This window comes from Mchenga conophoros, linkage group LG5 (genome assembly GCF_057382185.1).
Source record: "Mchenga conophoros isolate Kocher_MC1m ecotype Shallow Benthic linkage group LG5, M_conophoros_male_GT1.1, whole genome shotgun sequence".
Lineage (NCBI taxonomy): Eukaryota > Metazoa > Chordata > Actinopteri > Cichliformes > Cichlidae > Mchenga > Mchenga conophoros.
The window spans coordinates 33405905-33428606 of NC_140530.1; the positions used below are offsets into that span (position 1 = coordinate 33405905).

At 39.5% G+C, this 22702-nt stretch overlaps 2 protein-coding genes across 9 annotated transcripts in view; one reads left to right on the forward strand and one right to left on the reverse strand.

Annotated features, from left to right (window-relative positions):
* The first annotated feature begins 146 nt into the window (after positions 1–146).
* Positions 147–10177, forward strand: ncoa5 (nuclear receptor coactivator 5). Of its 4 annotated transcripts, XM_085275025.1 has the most exons (12): positions 162–345; positions 2717–2775; positions 4061–4316; positions 4545–4652; positions 5363–5426; positions 7327–7545; positions 7619–7740; positions 8005–8134; positions 8301–8503; positions 8608–8812; positions 8991–9082; positions 9229–10177. In XM_085275025.1, exons 3-12 carry the CDS (start codon positions 4148–4150, stop codon positions 9792–9794), a joined length of 1878 nt encoding a protein of 625 aa, XP_085131151.1. In that variant the 5' UTR covers positions 162–345; positions 2717–2775; positions 4061–4147; the 3' UTR covers positions 9795–10177. The 4 variants fall into 4 exon arrangements, with proteins under 4 accessions (XP_085131153.1, XP_085131152.1, XP_085131151.1 ...); XM_085275027.1 differs by having other exon boundaries at positions 147–345; positions 2717–4316; positions 7622–7740; XM_085275026.1 differs by having other exon boundaries at positions 161–345; positions 2717–4316; positions 8304–8503.
* The window catches only part of slc12a5a (solute carrier family 12 member 5a), a 197454-nt gene continuing 184915 nt past the window's right edge, over positions 10164–22702 (reverse strand). For 2 of the 5 annotated variants that reach the window (XM_085275017.1, XM_085275022.1), the window contains exons 22-26: positions 20356–20481; positions 19368–19600; positions 19110–19124; positions 18737–18870; positions 10164–16278 (exon numbers count right to left, since the gene is read on the reverse strand). In XM_085275017.1, coding sequence (XP_085131143.1) covers positions 16187–16278; positions 18737–18870; positions 19110–19124; positions 19368–19600; positions 20356–20481 — 600 coding nt within the window. In that variant the 3' untranslated portion in view covers positions 10164–16186. The remainder of the gene's footprint in view (positions 16279–18736; positions 18871–19109; positions 19125–19367; positions 19601–20355; positions 20482–22702) is intronic. The other 3 variants (XM_085275021.1, XM_085275018.1, XM_085275023.1) reach the window with 3 other exon arrangements.

Consider the following 22702-nt stretch of genomic DNA (forward strand, 5'->3'; position numbering starts at 1 on the left):
TATATGCAAATTATTATTTAATTCCCTTTATATCATTTGTTAGAGGGTTAAAAAAAATACTCCGTTTAAAAAAACGTATATTTTTCTGGTAATTGTTTTTAATGGCTCTAAAGGTCTGATTCGTTTTATTGATTCGAAGGGCATACTGCACGTATTTTATTTTTAGTCAATAGGTGGCGATATATAGGCTAAATGAAATGGTAGTTACATCCACACAAGGGGTAGAAGAAGATATCAGGGGCCAGTTGCCGTAAATTAAGTGAAGAAGAAGGGCAGCATTGTGAGCGGATAGTGGTTGATCTTGACGCTGGGTGGCTGAAAATTGACACGAAATAGACTTTGAAGGTAAGTACATTGTCGCCCTGTCGTTCTTGCTATAGCATTGCTTGCAGCGAACCGTGGATCGTAAAGCATTTGCAGGCGTAACTGTGAACCTATCTGTTTGGTTTTAACGTCCCTGGTTAAGGTAGCGTTAAGAAGCTAACCGCCGACATTAACCTAGCTCCATGTAGCTACTCCGTAACCAATAACGTCTCTCGGAATGGCGGTGTATGAGAGCATTGCTTTTAATGTTAACCGACTTAGTTTTATGAGCAGTGTAACGAGTCTATTTTTGGATTACATAGCTAGTGTTGTATCGTGTAAATCGGATACCGGAAAGCTTTGGCGAAGAGTCCCAATCGAAAGTAACATTACGAGCCGCGGTCGAATTTGTATTGCTAAAAAGGCGTTTGGTGAGAGGTGATACACTTGACTGGCATTTGAATGTGCTACTTTGCTTTGCTGGTCATTCAGTTATTTTGTTTAACCTTCATTTATACAGATGATCCAATTGAGATTATAATGTCTCATTTACAAACATGCTTCAAATTTTGTTTACTTATTTTTTCCCGTTAAATCAAGGCACGTGAAGTACTTACAGCTAATTGACTTTTTTGAGGTTTCTTAAAAATTATGTGTTTGTTCCTAGAAGCAGCTTATTTTTAATACTTACAATGACTTGTTGGTAATCATAGGACAGTGGCCAAACCGGTTTGAATTGAAGGCAATATTAAGCGAAGTAACTATTTTTTACAACCAACGTAAGCAAAAGCGCATCTTATTAGGGCTGGGCTATATCATACCGTTCACGGTAATACCGGTGTAATTTTGGGCAACGATAGGAAAATGAAATATCGCGATAGAATATGGGTAAAACGCGCATGCGCAGTGCCTAGGTTTACATACGCACATGGCGGCGACGCAGAATGAGAAGAGCGAACACGGATCGTTAAATGAAACGGATGAACCAGAATTGGTTTGTAAAAATGCTGCAACTTCAGTGGTGTGGAACTGGTTTGGCTTTCGTCCGTCAGATACACAACAAAGCACTATTTTTGGTAGAGCATGCTAGCGGGCCGTCGTTATTACCGTGTTGTTTGGAAAATACGGCACACTTAAAATCAATCCTTTGATTTTTTTTTTTTTCTGAAAATCGACAGTGCCCCTTATAATCCCGTGTGCCTTATGCATGAATTCTGGTTGTGTTTACTGACCTCGAAACGATTTTATGTACACGGCGCTCGAAAATCTGTCAAATGTTTTAGTACGACTTTGCTAAGCTACGAACCCGCACCGCTTGATGGATTGCCGGAGCATTACGGCTATATTAGGCAGGAGCCTCCGGAGTGATATGTATGATATGTACTGTGCTTCAACATAATATTACCATATTGTGTGTGTGTGTGTGTAACCTCTTTTTAAGTTGTGGATATGTCGGCCAATTTCCACTGGAAATACCTTTTGGTTAAAATGTCAGCAAGGAATTTGCACTGTAAATTTTTTATATAACTTCAATGCACATAAAAAAACAGCTGCTTGTTTAAGTGAAAATACATTAATGGGTTTTTTTGCACTAAAGTTGTGAAGTTGTAAAGTATTTTGTCTAGTGTCAATTATATCGTTATCGCAAATTTTAAAATTTATATCGTGATAGATATTTTTGGTCATATCGCCCTGCTCTACATAAAATCTCAAACCTTGGTGCAGATGGGCTACAGCAACAGAAGACCACACCAAGTGCCATGCCCGTCAGCTAAGAATGGGAAACTGAGACTACAGTTTACACAGGGTCACTAATATTGGTCAAGAAATAGATTAGTAAAACATTGCCTGGTTTGATTAGTCTGGTGTTCTGAATTTGCTGTAACTAACATATAAAAGTATGAAAATGGCCTGACATGTATCAGTGGTTCAGGCTGGTGTGACATTTTTGGCAGGATATTTTCTTGGCACGTTCTTTGATATCATCTGAACATTGTTTAGCCACCCAGACCTACCTGAGAACATCTCAAAACTAGTTTCTTGAACATGACAATGTTGTTGTTGACACTGTGCTCTTGGCCTCCACAATTACCAGATCTCAGTCCAATAGTGCACCTTTGGAATGTGGTGAATGATGAGGTTTGCATTGAGGATCTGCAGCTGACAAATCTACAGCAACGCAGTGATGTTATCATGTCAATGTGAACCAAAATCTAGGAGGAATGTTTCCAGCAACTTGAATTTCTGCCATGGGAAATTGAGGCTGGTGTGGAGAGTTGTTATTGTGAATCAATTTATTCAATAATTTTCTGAAAGGCAGTTTGAGACTATATTTTAGAGCATTTCAGTTGATTACTTTCATAAGCTTATTGTGGTGTTTATCTTTTTTTTTTTTTTTTTTTTCTTTTTTCAGACACACTAGTTCCTAAATTCAGTGGATGCTGAATCCAGGCCATCCAGGTTCAAGTTAAGGTATGTAAGGAGCTGCTTCCTGAAAGGTTTATGTAAATTCCTTCAAGCATAAATGCAATGAAACTCTCTGGTCTTTCTGCTGTATGTATCTTGAGACCGAAAAACCTCTTGCGGTTCTATTGTCCTTAAATAATTTTATATTGCGTTATCTAAGGCACATAAAATGCACATTTCTCCTAAGGACTTTTAAGAAAATTGCGCCGTTTTAGGTTTTGGCATTTTCAGAGTGACCGCAGGAACGTGATTTCATTTCAGCTAATCTGATTTTCTTCAAGACGGCGTTATTTCAAGAGAAGAGGACTGCATTTATTTCACAAAGGACTGTTGTGAGACCCAATGGGGCTTATTTTTCTCGGATGGTGTGACTTTAAATTTGCACCATGAACCTTCTTCTAAAATATTTCACTCGTCAACTATAACTAGAGTATATCTCACTCTGAATCCTGAACTTCAGACACCGGTGTCTGTCATTTCTCTCTCTCTCGCTATACAACCACCAAGGACCGTTTTGGATTTCGCTGGGGTACGGTGTCGAGAACTTTGCATTTTGGATCAAAAGAAGTGTGTTATTGAACATTACTTATTAAATTAAAAAAATAAAATAAATTTAAAGAGGGGAAACAATCAGTGGTATAGTCAGTCATTTTAAGTTTTTCTCTTTACACCACCGTGGGAATTGCAGCTTATTTTCTCCTACATTATTTGTGGAATTTTCATCACTGATTAGTCCTGCTTTTCTAGTGTGGTCTCATTTTCTTCTGCTGCCATTTCTTTGTGGAAAACTCATCTATTTTGCACTAATAATAAAGTCTGCACACAGTGAAGATGAAAAGGGGCATTGCACATTTTACAAGAAGAAACCTTAATTCATTATGCACGTCTCAGTCAAATTCTGGCATAACTTGTGCCATTTAAACAGATTTAATGTATTTGTTTTTACACGTTCTAGTTTTCTTCTTCATTAAGCGCATATATCCAATAAACGATTATTTCAAACAAAATTTTATCCAAAATCCATTTTATGGGGAGATGAGAATATTTTCATTTCAGCACAAGCTACCATAAATCAACATTTATTAAAAAGGAAAAAAAATATCACTTGCAGTGCAACTTTTTTTCCTTTTGTGTATTAACCTGTTGCACAACAGGTTAATTAAATTAGAAAATTATAAATATATGTAAATATTTTGGAGTGGTTTATGATTTAACGGTACATTTCCAGTTTAATTTCGATTTGAAGATTGAACTCTTTTTGATGCTCTGTCTGACCTTTTATCCTTCCAAGGAATTTGATCTCTTAAGTGAACAAACCAAACCTGTTCAAGCATTTGAGACGCACGAAGATACAAACCGGTGAACTTGGGATCTAATCATGTCTCGCCGAAGGAGTCGCAGCCTATCACCAGGGCGCTATTCGCGCTCTTGCAGCAGTAATGATCCTAGAGATTTGGAGAGGAGGATTTTTGTTGGGAATTTGCCGACCTCCGACATGGAAAAGAAGGATTTGGAAGACCTGTTCAGCCCATACGGGAAGGTAGTCGGTCAGTAAACACAATGCAAGTTTTAATGACATGACGACAGTATGCATTAGGGAGGTTGTCCCTAAAAGTCGTGAAATATTTTTGACTAGTTAAAATTACAGACAAGTTCGCATGAAATACAAGAATGTTCTAATTTATATATTTAAAAGGGAATAAATGGGTATTTTGATCAAAAATGGCTCTTCAGAATTGTCCTAAGGTTGTGCACTTAAAATATTCCTCTTCCAGGCGTATCCATGTTTCGTGGGTTCGGATTTGTACAATTTGAACGCGTTGAGGAAGCCGAAGCTGCAAAGGCGGCCCAAAAAGGTCGAATATATAAAGGTTATAAAATAGGTAAGCCTTAACTGCAAGTGATGTGATTGTATGGCTGAAGGAGTTATTATTTGTGTTCCAAAAAAAACAAGCTAATGAAAGAATAAGGTCAGGTTATGTGCTAATAATAATAAAAAAAAAAAAAAAAATTGAATGGCATAATTATTTGTCTGAATTTAGGAATAAAATGTATTTATTTTTTATTTATTTCTTTTAAATTACCCCTACGTTTAGAGTCTGATCAACCACGAACGCACGGTGCTTTTTTTTTTTTTTTTTTTTTTTTCCCTTTCTCTCTCTCCTCCTTCTTTTCCTTTTTGAACTTGCAAATCAACAATAAAGGCAAACATGCATTTTTAAATTCTGGCAATGCTGTTGTGTACGATATTTCAACGCGGATTCAGATGTGTCACCTTTTTGGTTTGGGGAGTTTCTGATGCCCAAATTTGAACTTGAAAATCTAATACATTCAAGCTCTGCTAGTTTCTTGCAAATTTTGACCCGGAGAAAAGACGTCCATCATTTTGGGTTCATCTCAAACTCAATTTGACAGATTGGGCGACAGAATCTTCTGCATTTTGAACTTCCGTCCTTTTTGGATTTTAAAATTTGGATCCTGGCACTCTGTTTCATTTGGACGGTGACGCAGCCACTTCCATTTTTTGCGTGAACATCATTAGCAGATCTCCATGTCACTGTTGTGTTCAACGTTTGGATTGATTTATTTTCAGATGTAAATATGGCAGTGGAGCGACGGCAAGCTAAACCTCAATCCCAGCAGAGCCCTCCACGAAGGTAAAGTAACGCGAAATGAGTGTGAAGAACTACCATCGCCACAGTTGTTGGTTTTTAAAAAAAAAAAAAAAAGGTATTTAACTATATCCTCACCTGTAATTTCCACCAGTGAAGAAGTTCGCTTTATGGATGCTACTGCACCATTAGATGGATTTGTTTATGCCGGATTCAGTATTTCAACCAAAGTTAAAAGTTTACTGATGTGTTGAAATAAAGAATAGAGACATATGGATGTAATTTAAGTGTCTTTGTCTCAAACATTCTTCACGTCGTGGCTCTTTTTCAGCACTGGTGTTCTTTGCGTGACGATAGGACTATCGTGTGTCACTTTCTCATGTTTCATATCCTGTAGGAAGGTCTATGCCTCACAACAATATTTTTATCATTAATATTTTACATTTTTAATTAGGCGTATGTATCTGATCTAAAGTTGAATAGTAGCAGTGTATAACATAAAACCGTTGCATCAGCTGATGTCTGCACAAAATACAAACCATGTTGACCTATCCTCAAAACCACAGCTGCAGGTTGTTAGTGGTCCAAACTCCATAGAGTACCTTTTGTATTTATATTTAAAAAAAAAAAAAATAATAATAATACAAAAAAGACCCCATAATTGCCAGTATGGTCTTGTATTTTTAGTTTAAGCTTTGTTATGTATTCCTTTAACCAGCTCAGTGATCACCATACAGTTTATGACTGAGTACATGCTACAGAGCATCCTACACATCAGAGAAACTTATTTCAGAGGCAGCAGGTTATGGTCCAGCTCCACTGGTCACTGGGTTTCTGCATATTTAGATTTAGTTGCCTATTGTGAATTGTTAAGATAAGTAACTAAAGGTCAGTGTGAAAGTTTATCTTTTAGACTTCCTCCATGTTGACTTGCTGTAAGTCTTGCATTTCATCTGATCCACTTAAGGGAAACTCTTCTCATCTTTCTATCTCGTCATATTGTAAGTAAAGTGTTTCACTGTACCTTGGACAGAATATGCAGGTTTTGTTTTTTTTTTTTTTATAAATAAATTCTGTACAACACTTAGCTGCTGGAATTTTATATTACTTCAGTGTAAATAGAGTAAGTGTAACACTGCGTTATTTATTTTATTTTTTGTGGACCAGGGAAAATTTAAATGTTAGGGAATAGAAAAGTAGGCAGTGTATCATTGTGTGGCGATACAAATAATCGCTAAACGCGCTTCGTGTTTTGGTAGTTTTGTCTTATTTTGTTTGTGAACCGCTTCGGAGTTGAGCCTTTAATGAAAGTTACGTTTTACATGGTAATAAGCAAATGTTTGGTTAACCATACTATTTATTTGATGTATAAATTTATTTATTTTTTTAACGAGAGAAACTGTCAAATCACAAGCGGTTAGGAAAATACTTTAATCTGACTCAAAACTGGTATGTCATGCTATTTCAGAATATTATATGATTTTACTTGAAACGTCTTTACTTGGTCTCTGGCATTCTTGCAACCTCATTTATAGTATGGAAGTTCAACTTCTGGAAGAATGAACAGCCTGTGAGCCTATTGCGCTGTATGTGCAAAATAAAACCACCTTCAAAAAGTTTGTTTTATTCAGAGCTGGATTTGTGGTCAAACATTAAATGTTCGGTTGGTAGTTGTGTGTTTGTAGATCACAGAACATTTTTGAAAACTTGCTGCTAAGAATTATCGGAATCACCTACCGGTTTGAATTCACGCAAGTGGTCTGAAGAAGAAGGAAAACAAAGGGGGGGGGGAAAAAAAAAACTTTGTTTATTTGCGCCGTTACAAGTTTTACACTACCAGCCCATTGACCTGTCCTCATCCGCTAAGGACAGGCATTCCTGTTTTCTAATATTTCAAAGGCAGCTTCAACTCTTAACCTGCACTAATGGATAACATTTTTCTCAGGGCCCCTTACAGCACCTACGGGGACAGCAAAGAGCCCCGACCTCGGTCTCGCTCACCTGTTTATGGGCGTGACGGACGTGAGCCTCGGGACAGCCGTGATGGGAGGGACTCCCGGGAGCCTCGACCAGGTGGCCACTCTCGTGACCCTGATTACCGGTACCGTAGCTCAGAGAGCAGAGACAAGGACATCAGAGGTGACCCACGGGATTCTGCTTACAGGTGACTGACAAACCATCCACTGAGTCTTTAATGGTTAAGCTTTTTGTTTGAACCTGAAATTTTTCCCATACAGCAGAAGCGAGTATGACAGATACTACCGTAGTGGCAGTGGTGCAGAAGATTATTTCAGGAGGAAGGACGAGACCTACAGGGATCCTTATGGAGATCCCTGGAATGGACGTCGTGAGCCAGAAGGTATGTTGTCTTCAGTGTACAGGGTATAGTTTAGGACTGGTTGGTTTGAATACTCTGAATTTTAATAGATGTTTGGGTTTAATTCTCATGATTTTCCTCTAATATCTTGACTTTTTTTTTTTTTTTTTTTTTTGGTAATATTGGGTTTACAATTGAAAGCACTAAGAATATAAAGTACCAGGATTTCTGCATAATTAAATTCAAATGGATACAAATTTAAACGGACATTATTTTGAAATCACTCCCACCTCTCATTACCTGTAGAGGAGCGTCTACGACCAGAAGAACGCCGGCGTAATGAACTGTATCGGCAGTACTATGAAGAACTCCAGCGGCGTCATGACGCTGACCGTCCTGTCGACTGCTCTGTAATTGTTGTCAACAAAGCCCAAAAGTATGTCCACAGTCTGTTGTTTATAGGAAGAAAAACTGATACTGGACCAGAAACATCTCTAAATATTCAAAGTACATGGAATGTTTTCATTTCATACTGCTCGTGTGTGTGTGTGTGTGTGTGTGTGTGTGTGTGTGCTTCTGTACTTGTGCTTTAAAACCAACTGTAGGGAGTATGCTGAGACGGTTGGGCGGAAGGTCCGTGACTTGGGAATGGTGGTGGATTTGATCTTCCTCAACACAGAAGTGTCTCTAACTCAAGCACTGGAGGATGTAGGCCGAGCTCGTACTCCTTTTGCCATCATCATAACCCAACAACATCAGGTGCATCGCTCCTGCACTGTCAATATCCTGTTTGGCACACCTCAAGGTAATTCAGGATGACATTAACGTGTTTTTTGGAACGTTTCAGGTAATTCAGAAGTGTCAGAATCTTATTTTGTTTGGTTTCATTTCTTGCATTTATTCTTACAGAGCATCGAAACATGCCCATGCAGGACGCCATGATGCTGGTTGCCCACAACTATGACACCTACAAAATCGAAAACCGTGAAAAAGAACGTGAGGAGATAGCCAGAAAGGCTGCGAAGATGGCAGATGATGTGTTACTCAGAGAGCCTGACCGAGAGAGCCACCCCGTCTCCTTACTTACGAACATCACACTATTGGCTGAAAATAGGTAGCTGGTTTAAATCTTTATGCTTTTATACAAGTATCCTGAAACATGGAGACTTTACAATGAAATAACATGGCTTTGGGGAATGCAACATTTCATCAGTTAGTGATGGTGTGTTGTAGTAATCTACATGATATTTAGTTTCTCTGTATTGAAAGAATAATCTTGTTTTGTTGGGTAGATTTGTGACTCCAGACGAGTTGGACAGTCTGATTGCATACCTGAAGGACAAAAGAGCTCGGCTGGTACGAAGCACAGCAGATCCCCTTGCAGGTAATGCCACCTCCTTGGTTTAATTTTTTTTCATTTACATGCACATAAAAATGAGAGGAACTGGTGGACTGGAAATGGTTATTGACGTTTCTGTTGAATACAATGATTTCTATAGAGAAGCAAATAACTGATATGTCTCCATACAGCTCCAGTCCATGTTGGGCCTCCTCCAGCAGTACATCATGAAGTTCCCTCTTCAGCTGCAGCACTCCCTCCATCTACTCACACACCCCCACAGTCGGGTCATCTCAGTCTGTCAGCGGGTTCAAGCACCTCGGCTAATCCCAGTCACCAGCAGGAGCTGCAGGCTAAAATCCTCAGTCTGTTCAACAGTGGCAGTGGGCAGTTAACAGGCACTACTGGCCTCCCCTCTGCACCCTCACAGTCACACTCATATGGATCTCTTGGCCAGTCTCCTTCCCAAAACCCATCCCGCCCACCAATGCCAGGTCCTCCTGCACCTGCATCTCAGGGGTACGCAAACCCTCCAGGCCGAATGCCAGTTGCCACCAGTATTCAGAGACCCCCCACCTCTGCTTCAGGCATCAATTTTGACAACCCGAGTGTCCAGAAAGCTCTGGACACACTCATTCAGAGTGGACCCTCTCTCAACCATCTGGTGAGTAGTGGGGCCTCTCAGCAGCAAGCCCCAAGACCAGCACCCAGCATGGGTCAGGCCCCACCTGTGTCTATGTACCCCCGACACTACTGAAAAGCTGTAGAACCCTGAATTTATTTTAATTTTATTTTTTTTCCCCTCCGATGCCATAAACTTTCCTGTGCAGTGAGTTTTCTTGCTTAGTATCAGTAGACTGTAGGGATGTTTTTGTAAAACCTTTTAATCTCTTTTCCTCCATTGTTCATAAAATGTGAAGACTTTTTTTTTTTTTTTTTTTTTTTTTTTTTGCAGCTGTTTGCCAGAAAATAATTATTCAGTCTCGTTATGAAGTACATTTTGCTTACAGATGGAATTCTCAGTTCTTTTCCAACTATTGTCTTATAGTTTTACAGTCTTTTAATTTGTAACATTGTTTTGTTTTTTCATGAACAAAACAAGACATAATTAAAAACTCGGACACAATTCCTGTAATAAAATGGTATTGGTTTATTGCATTTTGTGCTGACAAATCTATAAAATGGAACGGGTATCGCCAGAAGCCATAGAGATAAGCATATGAAATGTAAGATAAAACTACTTTTTCCTCTTTATTTTTTCTTTTAAATGTACCATGAACCACAATAGAGAATAATACAGGTCTTTTTTTTATTTATTTTTTTTTTTGTTTTAGAATATTTAACTTGCACTGACACAAAAAAATAAACACCTCCACACTAACTGTATTTTATTTACACGTAGCCCCCTCCCACCCTCGCCCATGACCACCCCCCGCCCCCAGCAGGTACAAGTGCACATGTACACACAAACACACTCCCACAGAACTGAAAGGAACACACTACGGCTTTACCATAAGACCAGGTACGGTATCAAGGAAGTAGAAAACGGTTCAGAATGAAACAATGTTTCAATATTGTTGAATTAGATACAGCTGTGTCTTTGTTAAGAGAGTCCGTAGCAGAAAAACTCAAATCTCCAATACCTGAATCGTTCAAATGAAACTGGGCATTTGTTAAAGCTGAGTACTTGTGTATACCCCTTATTTAAACTGTACAGAAAAACAAAGTTTGTAATGACAGATTACATACTCTGCTCTTTCTTAGTCAAGACCAGCAACTTACTAACGCCCAGACACAGTCCTTTCACAAATGATGTTTTTAAGCCTTGTTTGAAGTAGCAATCACGGAAACTAGATGCGTGTTAGTTTTGAGCTTCAGAGATGCTGGTAGATGGATATACCTTTTGATAAAGCCGTAATTGGTTTATTGCACAAAATGCAATAAACCAATACCTGTGCCCTTCCCAAAATGCACAACTTGTCCTCTTAAGGTCATTTGAAAGCCTAAATAGCAAATCCGTTTTGGTAGTTGGAAATACTTCTAACAATACACTGAATAAAACCAAAACTGGTGACTGAAAAGAGGTACATCACCAGTTTTGGACAGGCAGCAGACTTACTGCTTTTTCAAACATTTAAAAATAAAAATTAGCAGGCGTCTCCTATAATACCTTGGCACGTCCAGTGTTCTTTGTTTTACCTTGTTGAAACAGTATTCTCAGGGGAGTGACATTTGCTACAAATTTTGATAAGAAGGTAAACAATTTGCACATGTCTTCATCTAATTCACTGGAGCACACATTTTCACACTCATTTATGTAGTTAACTGAAATATACTTTGGTAATCACTTCATCTCCAGCTATTAGACACAATGAGAGGACCATGTCAACAGATCTACCATAAAAAATAGAATCTCATACTAGAATAATATTCATCCTGGGATACAATGGGCCAGTGCTAAGGAAAAATATTCTACTACTACAAACAAAAGTGTCTGATATAAACCAAATACTTTTATACCACAAACACCCAATATATTTTCAAAACACCTTGTTCGGGGTAGTTGCATGCATGCACTGAGTTACACAACATAACCGGAGTGGGGCTCTGCTTGCACTGCATGAATAGCCGCTTGAGTTTTTCTCATCTGACTCCCAGAGAGATCGACTGTGTGAAATGTAAGTGCAGCTGTTGCATTACCTTCCATATCAGGCACATCTGATGCTTCTGTGAAGATAATATTGAGGGGGTAGGATCTTATTTCAGCTACAGACTGTGTGCCCCCCGTCTGCAATAATCTGGGATTAGTTTTGTACTTCTCTGTTGGTGTCTTAACACGACAGCCTCCTCAACCCAGTAACAGATGTGTTTCAGAGCCCTTAATATCCATTTTAGGATGGAGACTGGGTAATGATCACTGGCAAGTTTGCCTCATGCTACAGTTGTGCAGGTGAAAGATCTGATCTAAATCACGGATCAGTTCAGGGGGGAGAGGGACGTGCTGGTTTTTAAATCGACTATCGCACCTTGTCCAAGCAGAGCCTGTACCAGGTTTGGAAGCGCGAGTTTTATATTCTTTGATCATTTCTCAGAATTATACTGCAGTCACATTTAAAATACAGAGCTGGGGTGGATTTTCGTGGTTGGGATGGGGGAGACCAGGGAGCTGGGGCAGAAGGGCTGAGCAGTGGGGTTGAGGGGGAATTCTGGGAAGGCTCACCTCACAGATTGAGTGACAAGCACTAGAAATTTAACAGTTACTATTATTCTTTTAAAGAAGTTTGGCAAGGAAAAAAAGGAAAGAAAAAAGTGATGCATGCTAAAAATGTCCAAGAAAACGGTCAAATGATAAGATGTAACAAAATTAATAATCTGAACTGTTGCAGCTGGGAACCGCAGCAAGATGATGGGATTTCATGATATTTATTTATTCTTTTTAGTCTGAGCTGTCAGACCACCAGAGCTGGCTGTAAATACACTCTTGTGCCACCAGGGATCACTGTGGGACAGAGTCTGTGCAGAGCGGGCTGGCTCTTTTGCCATCCGACCCCTCTATCACAGAGTGCCCCTCAGTGTAAAGTGCTGTGCTGCCTCTGCCACATTTTGGTTAAACACTTTAGGTTTTTCTGGTCCAAAAGACCTGGTGACAAACACTCTAAAAATTTAAGAGACTGCTGACATCTCCAGTTATTTATATAAACTGAAATTATGACAAAATGGGAAAAAAATACCAATATGAGAACAATATTGCACATAATCTTACAAAACTCTAAGACTTTGCCCACAGTGATAGAACAGTGTACAACAAAAGACAACACTAGCAGATTACAGTGTCCTTGATTTGTGATATTCATATTTACAAAAATGTGAAATGACTATTCCCAAGGCTCGTCTATTTGCAAACTCAAAATCTTCTATCACATTACATAAGACTACTTGAGCGAGATTGAAATATAACGATTAACAATATAGTGAACTCATACTTTTTCCTATTTTGTTTTTGTTTTTTGTTTGAGTTTTTTGCAAAAAAAAAAACAACTTATTTTCAATGTTAAACCATGCTGCCGACTGTGCGGCAACACTCCTGAGTTCTCAAAATCGGAAACTCATTGAGAATGTTTGACACCTTTCTCCACCACTCCGACTCTGCACCTTAAAACATGTAAGTCATCACGATATAAAATCACTAAAACAAATATTGCCACATGGTACCATGCAAACAGCAATTATAAAACATTTATAATTCCATAACTAAATTTATTTCCAATAAACTTCTCCAATAAACATCAGATATCTTTTCTTTTGAATAAATTTAAAAGGCTCAGTTGATGCAGGCAATGTTGTAGAGACAATCCCAAAATAACCATGTTCTTCAAAAACAGGTGAGTGTCAAACAACCCCCTCCCCCCTTTTTTGTGACAAGCATAATAAATAAATTCTTCATCACTTGGCACAGAGAAATCTTTGAAACTAGGAGTGGGCTACTTGTCTTCAGGTGTCACAGGTAGGTGTGTTTAAAAGTCTCAAAACAAATATTCATGTTTTAATGTTTTGGCAATTCCACTCGGTTTCTTTAAAAGCGCTAAACAGAAAACGTGTTCCCCAAAAACTGGTTCGCTTTACTCAGGGGATTAAAAATAGTAATTTCGAGAGCACGTTTTAGAAAAGACAATAAAGGGTGACGGTTTTGCCCTCAGTTATAATATTGCATCAAGATATTCAGTATAGTTTTCTAATAAAACAGAAAGCTAACCCTGTCGAGAGATCACGGGCCAAATGTGTACAGGTACAGCCGTGTCTTGTTAGATAACCACCGCTACCACCGCTGATATGTATGTCTATACCCTTTTTACTATATCTTTAATGTTGATTTATCTCATCTCTATTTACAGTACAAATAAATCTATAGATACTAGCAGCATTCACAACATATGGTCCGACATTCAAGCAACACTAAAAACATTTAATACTGTTTGTAAATAGTTCTAGAAACTAATTTGTTTTGCTTCCCTATATCGTATATACTGTATATATATATTTTTATATATATATATGTTTATTTATATTTACTGTATATTTCTACTAGAAGTGCAAATGACCAAAAACAGTTTCTTTAAGAAAAGAAACAGGAGCAATCAAAGTAAAGTGACAGCTGTCCTTGGTCAGAGTGAGATGATTTTGGATTTTATAAGACTTACGAAATCTACATATACAAAATATATGTGTAAAAAAATAAATAACGTGATCACGCGAGTCCAGATTTCAACCATTGCACATTCCTTCAAAAATGCACTCTTCTTCAAACGTAAATATGATTTGTTCACAACCAATCAAATAGGATAGAAAATCTCACTGGAGAGTAGTCTACTGCATAGAGTTCATTCTTGTGGACAAAGTGAGTAGCTACAGAAGCCATTGTCCTCTCTATTTATTTAGGCTAGACCCTATAAACAAATAACCAATAGATGTTCAAAAACTCAACTGGGCAAGAGCAGATATCGACAACAGCTGGACGTTTTATGGAGGGCTGAACATGTATTCTTTAATTATCTATAGGGTGAAGTTCCAACTACAGTGTCATCACCATGCTAGTTTCCTGTAGACGCCTCCTTTTACCTTTTTTTTTTTTAATGACACTTTGTTCTCTCTAACTTCAATTGTCAGAATTTTGTTTCCCACTTCTCTGAAAAAACTTCGATATGGCACATTTAATGTATTGAAGTTTGGCAAAACAGTGGCAGAGCTATGAATGCCAAGATGATATACAGCTATTTCATCAATATGTGTAAATTCAGTCTATAAACGTAAATACATATTTGCTCTCTACATGAAAAAATAACATTTAGTATTTTTTTTTCTTAATGAACTTGATGAAATCATCAAAATTTCACTCGTCGCACAGTGGTGGACAGTGCAGGTGCAGTGCTTTGTCGAGGTTACAATGACGCTTATCATAGTGAAAGGAGCCTATGCCATCCAATAAATAAATCCAATAAATAAATAAATAACCTTTTTTTTAAAGCAGCTGTTTTAAGCTGTCTCTGTTTTTCCTTTCCATTAGAATCTTTTTAGTATGTCACAAAAATACTACACTCATACTGAACAACGTGTCAGAGCTTGTACATTATTTACAGTGATCCACACGAGAGGTCGAGGGGTGCTGGCGCTGATAATCTCCTCAGAGGGGGCTTTGTCATCTCTCCCCACTCTGCTGTCACACCAGGCTTCTGCTATTCACAGTTTAATTGTGGGTCAATCTCGACAAACTAAGCTAGCCTTGTATTTTTTGGCACTAACAGTGGCCACAGGGATGAACAGCCACTAAGAAATGAGCTGAAAGGAGTGTAGGTGATGGAATCAACAGAACGAGTGGAGCATCAATTTAAAGATAATACTGCAAGTCTGATCCACATGCCATTTCACTTTTTTCAAATGCCATTGTGAATTACTCATACATACGTCCTCTAGCAGGTGACACTGACTGTGGGTAGAAGTGTCTTTTGCCTTAAACGGTTATTCACATCGTAGACAGCAGGCTGGAACGCTGTGGGAAGTGTCCGATCACCACGAGGGAACCGAATAGACAATCCTACATTGATCTCATTTCAGCTGGCTCTCGATCTCTCCGTGGAGAAGCCGTGTCTATGCCACATTTGTGTTCGAACAGGGGAAAAAAATAAATAAAATCTACCTAGATTAAAACAAAGAGACACATACATGCATGTGTGCTCACACCTCAGCTAACAACCCATGCAGACCCCATCACCACCTCCTCCTGACCGAGTCACTGCGACTCAGTGCGAGTTTCTGTAGCAGACTTCAATCTTGCAAAGCAAAAAACGTCTCCAAGAACAAATGTTGATAGCATCTAATTCAGTCTAGAGCCTATACTATTTATAGCAGGTTTTTTGCCTGGAGTGAGAGTAGCTTAGTGTTTAATACTGCTTGTTGGTTTGCTGGGGTTGGAGCTGGCGGAGAGGTGCTGAAGCTGAGCTGGGTTATTTGGTTGAGTGTGAGAGGACTATGTCATAGAAATAAACTGTAAGAATGATATAATAATGGTGCAGCATTGATGAGAGGGTTTGGGTACGAGTGACACAGGAGCAGGGCTGAGAGAGGGGTGATAATGAGGGGAGGGGGTTTGCTCTTTCAGGAGTAGATAGTGATGACCTCGCGACCACCTCCACGGACTAGGAGGACTCGGTTCAGGCCCTCAGTGAGGACCTCAAGAAACTCCATATCTGGGAGAGAATGATTAAGGAAACAGCTCATACACTCACTTCACAATGTTCCCCTTTTGCTCTGTGATGCTCACTTTACACTTAATGACCTATAATGAGAAAATGAAACCTCGAAAACCTGAAACCAGGTTTTTCGGAGGTACAGTTTTACAGGCCTCGGGCATCTACACTTGGAACGTTTATCACTTTCTTCCTGGCATTTGTTTGGGTTCTGACGGACTGGATGGAAAGCATCTGTAAGCAGCTGTCTGTCTGTTTTGTAAAGAGAAGTCACAGATTTGTTCTGCAGCCACTAAAGCACCGTACTCGTGTTATATCATAGTTTGCTCCATATATTCATTGAGATGGGCTTTGAAAAAAACTGTCCAAAAGATGACTGTCGTCTTGCTTCTAAAAAGATTTTGGTGCTATTCAAAGAGTTCGCTTTTTGACTTGTCAGAGGAGCTTTTTCCTAATGCTGTCAGAGGGCTTTAAATGCAGTTTGACAAACTTCAAGTAAGTTGTCAGACTCGCTTCTGTCTAGCTGCTCGAACCCAAAAGGTCCAAATGATGAAGTGCTCATGACATTGTGGTCTTTCTGGCAGGTTCTTCCATCTGTAGAAAGGACTTCTGAAGCTCTGTTAGAGTGACTGCTGGGCTTTTTGTTATCTCCTGGTGTCTGGTAATAAGCTTGGCTGAATGATCAGATCTAGGTGGAGTGATTTCTGGCTTCTTCCATTTTCCTATTTTTGAATTTACAGTGCTACTGAAAATACCCAAAGCTTTTATACCCATTTCCTGACTTTTATGACAAAGGTCTACAAGCAGTTTCCTTGGACTTCATGGCTTAAATTGTTGTAAACAAAGCAAGGACACTGCCAGAAAAATATTTCATAATTAGGTTCATATACTGTAAAAAAACAAACAAAATAAAAACATAAAACATAAAACTAAAGCCTGAAAAAATTAGTTATAAAGTTCTCTGATTTCTGCAATAATGGTTTGTGCTTTGAAATCCTAATTAGATCTTTAGAGACCCATTAAACAGAATGTTTCTGATAACAAATTATTACTGTTCCTGAAATCAAGACAATTAACTTACTGACCCAAACCCTCTGTAGATTGCTTTAACACACAATTCAAATCTTTCACAAAGTTACATAGAGGCTCGGGGCCCAAACTCAATATGATTGTGTGTGGATTGATAAACAAAGTTTAACACAATCAGAATTTTATTTCAGAAGCATTTTATCATTTATATTTAAACATTTGAAGACTTAATTAGAATTTGAAACTGAACCTTTACAGATGTATAAAACACTGTCTTACACATCCATGACACAGTATTCTTATACACTCACTGGCCACTTTATTACTTACACTTTACTAGTAGGTAGGAACCCCTTTTTGCCTTCAGAGCTGCCTTAATTCTTTGTGCATAGATTCAGCTGAGACATTTCGCAGAGAGCTGTACTGACATGATAGCATCACACAGTTGTTCGACCACATACTAAATGTTCTTTATTGGATTGATATCTGGTAACTCTGGAGGCCATCTGGGTACAGAGAACTCACTGACATGTTCGAGAACCCAGTTTGGGATATTTGAACTTTGTGACACGGTGTGTTATCCTGCTTGAAGATGAGTGCACTTTGGTCATAAAGGGACACACATGGTGAGTAACATTTAAGTGGTGTTCATTCGATACCAAGAGGCCAAAAGTGTACCAGGAAAATATTCTCCACACCATTAAACCACCATCATTTGGCCTGAAGTGGCCAAATTCTGACCCTATCAGCTGAATGTCGCAGCACATATCCAGACTCATCAGACAATCTTCTGTTGTTTCAGTGAGCCTTTGTGAACTATAGCCTCAGTTTTCTGTTCTTAGCTAACAGCAGTGGCATCTGGTGTGGTCTTCTGCCCATCTAACCATTCTCTTCTGACCTCTGACCTCAACAAGGTATTTTGGCCCAGAGATGTTTTCTGTTTTCCAGGCCATCGTCTGTAAACCCTAAAGATGGAAAGTCCCAGAAGATTGGCAGTGTCTGAAATACTCAGACTAGCCTATTTGGCAATAGACCAGCAATAGACCAGCCTAATTGGCACCAACAACCATGCTACATTTAAAATCACTTAAATCACTTATCATCCCCATTGCTCAGTATGAACATTAGCAGGCTGTCTTGACCATGTCTACATGGCTTAATGAAGCGATCTGCTGCCCTGTGACTGGCTGATTATATATTTGCAATAACAAGCAGCTAAACAAGTGTACATAACAAAGTAACTGGTGAATCTATATAAGCTCATATGCAAACTCATATATATGTTATATATTCTAATCTCTTTCTCACCAGTTAGCCGACATCCAAATGCAACTCCAAACTGTCAAAGCTGATTAGTTGTGTTTGGCACCTCTGTCACCTATATATTAGAGACCCCATTCAGTAAACCTACTGTTTGGGTAAAGGATACAGTTTTCATCACCTGTCCGGTTCCTGGGTGGCCCTGGCATGTTGAGAAGGACTAGCTTGGCCTCTGAAGACTTTTTAACAATGACCTCATTCAGCCGGAGAGCTGTATGCATACGTCGCACATTGGAATGGTTCCTGAGAATAGACAAAGTCACAGAGAGCAAGTCAAAATATATCCATGTTGATTAGCATCCAGACATTTTATTTTAAAGCGTATGACACAGAATTTTGTGATGCCAAGTGGAGACATGGGTGACATGGCGCTCAGTCACACATTTTTTTTTTTAAATGATTGTCATCTGCTCACGTGGTTGAGTTGAACGTTATAAAACATGAGTGGACTGAATGACGTTTATTGAGACTTCAGTACTTACAGGTTCTCCCACTCACTGCAGCATGGCAAAAGGAGAAATACACCATTATCAGTGCTAAACTGTTCATGTCTTTAGTGAAGTTCATTTCTCCCGCATGCAAGCCTAAATCTTATATTAGTAGCCATTTCTGGTGTTACAATAATTCGAAGAAAGCAAACAACACAATTAAGAGACTCAAGGCTCTGTTTTTCTTAGTAACCAGCGGGTAGTTCAGTTTTATAACAGCCAAAGGTTCCCTAAGCATTGGAAAATACTCACGGCTTCATATTGAAGATGTCTTTGATGCCCTCTGGTGTTGCTGCTCCAGGCGGCTTGGCTGGCTCGCCGTCACACTTCTCAGTCCAGGTCATTTGGACCTGCTCCCCTGGGCTCTGAGCCCCCTCTCCAGGGGTCAGCGGAGTGGCTGGGGTTGCAGGGCTGGCCGGGGTGGTATTGTCATGGATGAGCTGAACCTGGGCAGGGGGGGACACAGGGGAAGAGGCCGACTTTGACTATGAGACGAGAGGATAAGTGGACGGATGTGGATTTACATGTACATTACATGGAAGGTTGAAAGAGTCACAATTGAGGTGGAAATGTAGGAATGCAGGTAAAGTCACAGAGAGCCACAGTGTTAGAGAAAGGGAGAGGAAGGAGAAGTGTGATTAGGGAGCCTTATGCTGCTTTATTTATATTAAAGGCTATTAAATTATGCAAATGTTCTTCAAAGGAAAATACTATGAGATACTATAAGATCAATTCAACGGAAAACTGAAAATACCAGAAAGGGAATCCATCTTTTTTGCTGCAGTCAAATGATTCTAGATGATTCTTTTGATTAATATTTGGAAAATGAAACAAAATACTTTCTTGCTTTCTTGCAAAGGGCTAGATAAAATGCTTGATACCTTTATCACTCACATATTTTTATGATAAACATGACCCTACCACTAGCAGCGGTTAGCGTCACATTTGTGCTAAGCTAAAGGTTGCTTCCTTTCCTTTGTATATAAAACCATTCCTTTAGTTTTATATACAAGCACTATAAAGGTATTATTCAAAATCTCAAACTGCCCCTTTAAGACATGGACAGTTGAATGCTTCAATGCTGCTGTTCTTTGATTACCTATAGTCTGCATTTCACTGTTTAAATAATAAAAATCTTAACACACTAGGGTGCTTTTTAAAAATTTTTAAAAAATTCTGTGACCAAAACAAACGTTATACTCCAAACTGAGATCAGCGCTGCTGGAGAAGTTGATCCTACCTCTTCCTCGGGCTTCTCCTCCTTGCTGCCAGCAGGTGGGTCTTCAGTCACACTCAGTTGGGTTGTTACAGCAGCCGGGTTCTTACGCCGGATAGACCCACGGGATGAATCAGTGATGCTCTGGATCTGTGGAGACACAAATGAAGGGGCAACATGAAAAAAGTGATTTGAGCTTCTTTTTTCATATATATATATACACATATATATATATTAGGGGTGCAACAATACACAAAATTCACGGTTCGGTTCGATACTTTGGTGTCACGGTTTGATATTTTTTCGATACAAAAAAAATGTTCATGCCTTTTTAATTTGTCATTTATTAAATTTTCACGGCACATTCCGCACCACATCTCTGTGCGTTCATCATTTGTTTGAAGCCAGCTCACCTCCTGCAACTACTTTTCCGAGAATACGTGCTTCTTTTGTGGTTCGGGCTCCTTCTGACATTTCTTTGGAGGTGGAGGAACATCACAGTAATTGCTTAAAGGAGCTTCTTCGACATCTTTAAGAGTTCTAAACAAATGTCTGTCCTCCTCCTGAAAATCTTATGTATGCAAACACGCGTTGCAACTTCTTATCTTCTGCCCGTTTTTTATTTTGACAGCGAATGCGCACCTGCGGACCACGTGCAGCCCTGGTTATTTCGCTTGTCATATTGCAGCCACAGAAATTCTTTTGTCCATGAAACCATAAAGCTGCACTTTCTTTTTGCCTTATAGTCTGATTTGTCATAACTTTTCCGTTTTGTGGTAAGCTTTTCTTTGGCTGTCATTTCTTCACCCTGACCTGTCTTATTTGGCTCAACAGAACTAAAATATTGTGGCGAGCTCAGACAAGGAGGAGACGGAGGTATCGTTTGGTCTTGCTTCCCATGAGCTAGCCAGGGAGCACAGCCGTTTATTGACATCTGCAGAAGAACACTGCCGCTAGCTAACTGCTCAGCGCGGCAACAGCACAGCAACAACAACAACAACACACAGGGCGCCCTCTGACCCCGGAAGGACACACCGTGGCAGCGAGAGGGCGTCACCCGTCACTATGGCAACATAAACAAAACATAACTGTACAAACAGAACCCTGAACAGCCCTGACCCGCTACAATATATATCCTGCTGCTTTTACACACGCACTCACATAAGCTCAGCGATTCTCTGCGCGATCAACCTCTCACATGTTTAAGCTTGCTGCGGGAGATTTCACTTGTCATGTTTGCATAGTAAGCTAACGATTGATAAGACGATGTCACAGGCATTGATGCACAAATTATCATCACTCACCAATCAGTGCTGTCGCTCTCTATACACAGTTCCCGGGATTGCAAAGTGAAACAAGTGAAAGCAAAAAACAAGCGCAAATTCAAACTCGATTTCAATATGTCACATATTGGCAGTGGCTCACCGATGCCAATGACATAATTACCCAGCTACATTTCCGAAAGAATGCAAAAGCATTGACATATATTTTTCATTCCTACGATAGCCCGACGGGCAGGGCAGAGATAGATTTTGGTAGCCCGACTGGAAAAATCGCTAGCCACGGGACAACGGGCAGGTGATTTTGCAAGCCCTGTATCTGATTGAGGAATCACTCATCTTTGGAAAAGAGAGTTTATTACAGAGAAATGTCTCTTTCCAAAATAAAAGCTATACTATCCGCTTCTTCTGGGCTATATTCTCAGCAGCATATTAAACATATCAGGTCCCCATAAGGAGAATCATGTGCTAACGGCTGTCTAAATGACTCGGGTAAAGTTAGTAGCATGCGTGCTTGTTGTTTTTGTCTGCTTCCACTTGTCTTTGCACTAGGATGATGTCGGTGTAAATGTGCAGTCATATTCGTTGTGTTCCCACTAGTGCTGTCAGCGTAAATCTCGTTGAAATGAGTTAACGCCACAACACGGCAAATCTCCGTTAACGAGCTACAGTAGATCGCCTGTGCATGGGGCTGGACGAGCTAACTGCGCTAACACACTAGCTCCCACCCATGCACATCCAACATACTGTTTTACTTTAGTCCATGACGCGCTTACCTTCAGGGTCATACCTCACATGAAAACCAAAATAGTTCCAAACGCCAGATCTGAATGAGGGTGGGGGAGGTTCAATTTGCCATGTTGCAAGGAGAGCTTAACTTCTGTCTCGCTAGCTTGCCCTGCGCTCAGTGAATCTGCGTTCGACTACTCCGCCTAGGCTGCACTGTCAAGCGCAGATCCACTGAGCGCTCAACACAGACAGCATCGTCAGAAGGAAAGTTGATAAAATAAATAAAAAATTTATTTTGTATTGTTCGATACATATGCGTACCGAACCGAAAGCACTGTATCGAACGGTTCAATATCGATACG

Excerpts from the sequence above, each read along its gene's own strand:
- ncoa5 (XM_085275025.1), top strand. The coding sequence starts at position 4,148 with ATGTCTCGCCGAAGGAGTCGCAGCCTATCACCAGGGCGCTATTCGCGC. Across the intron at positions 7,741-8,004 it reads TGGACGTCGTGAGCCAGAAG|AGGAGCGTCTACGACCAGAA; the intron begins GTATGTTGTCTT and ends CATTACCTGTAG. Across the intron at positions 9,083-9,228 it reads CACAGCAGATCCCCTTGCAG|CTCCAGTCCATGTTGGGCCT; the intron begins GTAATGCCACCT and ends GTCTCCATACAG.